This window comes from Pygoscelis adeliae, unplaced genomic scaffold (genome assembly GCF_000699105.1).
Source record: "Pygoscelis adeliae isolate BGI_AS28 unplaced genomic scaffold, ASM69910v1 Scaffold21, whole genome shotgun sequence".
NCBI lineage: Eukaryota > Metazoa > Chordata > Aves > Sphenisciformes > Spheniscidae > Pygoscelis > Pygoscelis adeliae.
In genome coordinates, this window is record NW_008824243.1 from 1532761 (window position 1) to 1537456 (window position 4696).

Sequence of the window (4696 nt, forward strand, 5' to 3'; positions counted from 1 at the left end):
CGCGGGCGGGGGCGGGTGCTGCCTGTGCGTGTGTGCTCTCGCACGTGTGCAGGTCCACGCGTGTGCCCATGTACGCGTGTGTCTGGGTGCGTGCGGGTGTCTGTGCATGTACGTGTGTGTGCATGTGTGCATGGAAGTGCGTGTGTGTGTACCTGTGCGTGAGCAGTCGTGCTCTTGGGAGGGAGGCGTGATGCCAAGTGATGCTGGGGCAGGTGGATGAGCTTCCCCCTTCGGCATTAAACCATGGGGGCTGCACCAAGGCATCAGGGCAAGGTAGTGAAGGAGGGCTGCGCGTCCCGTGCAAGCCAAGAGACATGCACGTATGCCTTGCTCAGCCTGTGCTGGATGTCTATGAGCGCATGCATACGCCTGCAGGTTTAGTGGGAAAGGTCAAAAGTCAGACTGGTTCTTTTTGTATTCGCTGTCCGTATCGGGGCTTCTTGAGTCTTTGTAGAACAATGTAGATCATGGACTCGGGCATGTTGACCCTTAGGCTGCATTAGACTGCTTTGTTTTGCAGGACAGAAAGTTAAAGCAGGGGGCCTAAAATGCCTCTTTGCTCAAATACTTAAAATGCTTCCCAGTACTTTCTCTGTCAATAAACCAAAAGGAGGTGAGGACAACCCAAAAATGCAAATGTTCCCTGTGATACAGGAGTAAATCCTAAACAGTATTTGTAGGAACTGGACATCTGAACAAACCTGCCATTGTCAGCTACATGTGAGTGTTTGTGTGTATTGATTTAGCAGCAGTAAGAAGGTGATTAAAGAGTTTCCTATCACCCTCCCCGTAGTCAAAACAATCTGCTGGAATGGCTCTTAATTGCTTTTATAACACACGGATGTTTTCAGAAGTAAAAGAGCAGTAGTCAGACAGTTCTTCTCAGAAGGAAGATTTCCTACAGCATGTAAACATGAAATAAATCTTTGCTTTAAAAGAAAAAAAAGTTAGCCCAAGATCAAACATTTACTGGGCTTTTTGGAAATGTTCTTCCTTTATTCTACCACTATTCTCGGCAGGTTTGTCTGATGTGGTTGCTTTGTGGGTTGAATCACCTGCTTATTATAGTTTCGAAAAAGGTTGACTTTGAAAATGATACCAGAAAGACAAAATGCCTCCACCTCTTTTTATGGGACTTTGTGCTTTAGGAACTGGAAAACTAGGATGATTTACATGCAATAGCGTTTTTAATGCTTACTCTTCGTAAAGGATTTATTTTCTTTGCTGCTTGGTAATATAAATAAGAAACCTGCCAAAGCTCAATTAAAATTCAAAACATTTTAAATTATTGTATAGTCCAGACAGTCCATCTGTCTGAGAGTGAAAAATGGTCCTGAATGAAAAAGAGTAATCATAAATACAGCAAATAGACAAAAAGTCATATTCAAAATCAAATGCACTATTTAAAACCACTTACCTTAGATTCAGATTTTTTTTAATGTTTTGTGGTTTTGCAGTGCACAGCAAAATCTTAGGTATGATTCTGGAACAACTTCTTTTTGAGGCTTTGTTTACATTGTTAACAACTTCCAAAAAGCCAGTTCACACATTCCCTTTCTTTCATGTTTTATATGGACTGTAATCTGTGCATATCAATTGGTTAAATATGTTGGCATACCCTTGCCAAATTGCAGGCTTCAAATAGTGCCTCATCTCCCGAATACTTTGTATTATTAATATATATTACATTTTTGGGCAAATGTAATATAAATAATGCTATAATCCAAACATTAGCAAATAAGCAGCATATTTCATGCACATAAAAAGCCTGCACCGAAGATAGCAAGTTGTGTCAAGAGGTGTGGGCCCATATGCTAGATAAGATGTCTGGCAAATACTTTATTTTTTCAGTGGGTAGATTCTGTTATATAAAATTCCCATCTGTACTTTGATTTCCATTCAAATGATCTAATAATGGATGTGTTTTTTTAAGATAGTGCTATAGAGAAAGTAAAGTATATTTTCAGGTAATTCAAACCTATCTTCCAATGTTTGAGTAGGCAGTTTAGCAAATAGTGTATAATCATTATAGATTGTAACTGCATAGTACTGAATGTTTTAGCCTCAGCACTGAATAAAATCCTTTCATATTCAACGTAAAAAAAAAAAAAGGTTTCTTAAATGGTGTAGGATTCTTGTTCCTAGATGAGGCTTCTCAGACTGCTTTCCTGTGAATGTTGTATACATTTGAAATTTCAGGAAAAAAGTAGACCACGTTTATTATAATATGTACATTTTCTGCTTGCTTTCAACTACATTTTGGATGTTTTTATTGATTTTTGTTACAAGTTGAGTTAAAGCAATCTCTTTTTTTTTTTCTTCTTTCTTTGGATATATATTCAGGTATCCTTGAATTCATCAGTGTGGCAGTGGGACTGGTCAGTATTAGAGGTGTGGACAGTGGCCTTTACCTTGGAATGAATGAGAAGGGAGAACTCTATGGCTCTGTAAGTACCACTTTCACGTCAGCTCATACATGTTGAGGTTTTGATTCACTTCTCAGCGCTATGAAACCCCTCAAGTAGCTAGCTGAGGTAGTCTTAGCTTTCAAAACACTAACATCTTTTCCTGTTGAAATGTATAATATATTCTTAAAGTATATGGTATAGCCTTGGATACTGAAGATTTGATGGGAAAAGTTTCTCTGTCCTAGATGAAGAGAACTGAAAAGAAATATTCTTCTTAAATTATGACAAAACCAGCTAAATTAAACTATCTGTTCAAAAAGCATTTCAGTTGCCTAGTATCTAACTTCATTTTTATCAATACTGCAAATATATCATAGCATACATGCTATTATCAAAAACATTGAATGCAATTGGAAAAAAAAGTTAAAAGGATCGTTATGGAACAAATAAACAACAATTAATATAGTACCTTGACTTACTTTATGTGTAGCCTAATGCTCCTTTACAAATCAGGAGGCGGTAATTCCAGGTACCAGCTTTTTAACGTAAAAGCATTCTTTCAAATGCTGGGAAAAAGAAGATAATACCATATGTCACAGTTAGGTACCACTGTTGTTTGAAGCATCTGAGTGGTGTAAGACTACTGGCAATACCTGCAGATCCTGACACTTGAATGTTTGCATTTAAGAATGAAAATAAGCTTGTACTCATTACAGTTTGTATCTGTTGACTAACTTCAACATGACTGTAAAATAGAATCTTCGATAAAACGTGAGAAGTGGTGCATACCACAAAGAACACATGGAGATACCTTCCTGAGCTGTTATATTGCACCTGTGTCCCTCCACCAAATCTCATTTCTAGAATGGTGGATACCCTAAGGCAGAACTCTACATAATATAGTTCCTGTGGGTCAGGTAAATTTTAGTTAAATCATAAATGAGTAATGCTGCCTTAGAGAGAGAGTTATCTAACTCACGTTTAAATCCGAAATTGTGTATGTACAGCTCCAGTTTTCAAAAGAATAAAGAATAAATTAGGCTTCCAAACTCAGTGTCAAGGCTACATACTCTTCTTGGGTTTGATTTGTTAACAGTTAAATGAACAGTAGGGCAGCACGCAGCCTAAAACATTATGTTTGTTTTTATCACATTTTTTTCACGTGTTTTCAGATATCTAGCGGCAGCTTGACTTATTTTTCTTCACTGTTTCTTTCTGTAGGAGAAACTAACGTCTGAATGCATCTTCAGGGAACAGTTTGAGGAAAACTGGTACAACACTTACTCGTCCAATGTGTACAAACATGGAGATTCGGGGCGGCGATACTTCGTAGCACTTAACAAAGACGGTACTCCCAGAGATGGGGCAAGGTCCAAAAGACACCAGAAATTCACACATTTCTTGCCCCGGCCTGTGGATCCTGAAAGAGTTCCAGAACTGTACAAAGATGTCTTAGGATACAGCTGAGGAAGGAGGCAACTGTGGAAAAAAAACATACTGGAGCGGTTTGATCTTGCCCCTGCTTCCGTGGCAATACCAGCACGAGGAGCCTGCAGAGGTCTAGGATGCTGGATTGGAAGAAGCTACTTTGTGATAGGCAAGCCTCTGTTTTCTATCCTTTGGATTTAGGAGACAAAGCCTTAAAGCTGGGAGTGGACCAGCCTCCTTCAAACTTGCTGAACTGTTCGGTGGCCAGTAGCCAGAGGGAAGTTGGAGTGTGACTTTTTTAAAACTAACAAACTCTTGGCAATTTTGTCTGGATTACCTATGGGCCATAAATTAGCAAAGAACTACCTACATCATGTGGATGAGACAACAGCTGGAAGAAGCAGAAAGAAATAGACTGTAAAATAGTAATAAATCCTGAGAATTGTATATGAAGTTTTAGTGGCTCCACTTTAGTGATGGACCTTAGATGTTGATGCGTCATAGTCAGAGCTGGAACTTTTCTTCAGGATGGACCTATTTATACATCTCCAGATAGCATATATTTATTTTATATATTTATTTATTAAAGAGTTTATTTTTTACTGGGATATGAAGGGAATACAAGCCCCTAGCCCCAATGAGAAGTCATTTACAGTGCCAATATCTACTCAGAGTAGTGTCATGATACAGAAGTGACATTACATTGCAATGCATCCAAAACCTGAACATTCATATTTCATTGTTTATCACTTACAGATAAGGTTATATTTTACGCACATACCATTGCCTTGTTACTGTCCTTATTTTGGAAAGAATGTTTAATTTTTTTTTTGACCTATGAGAGTGCCTTACAGATCTGT

General features: G+C 38.4%; 1 protein-coding gene across 1 annotated transcript; it reads left to right on the forward strand.

Annotated features, from left to right (window-relative positions):
- Positions 1 to 200: 200 nt before the first annotated feature.
- On the forward strand, positions 201 to 3875 carry FGF20 (fibroblast growth factor 20). Its single transcript, XM_009335198.1, has 3 exons — positions 201 to 375; positions 2344 to 2447; positions 3630 to 3875. The coding sequence occupies exons 1-3, from the start codon at positions 201 to 203 to the stop codon at positions 3873 to 3875; spliced, it is 525 nt and encodes a 174-aa protein (XP_009333473.1).
- The last annotated feature ends 821 nt before the right edge of the window (positions 3876 to 4696 follow it).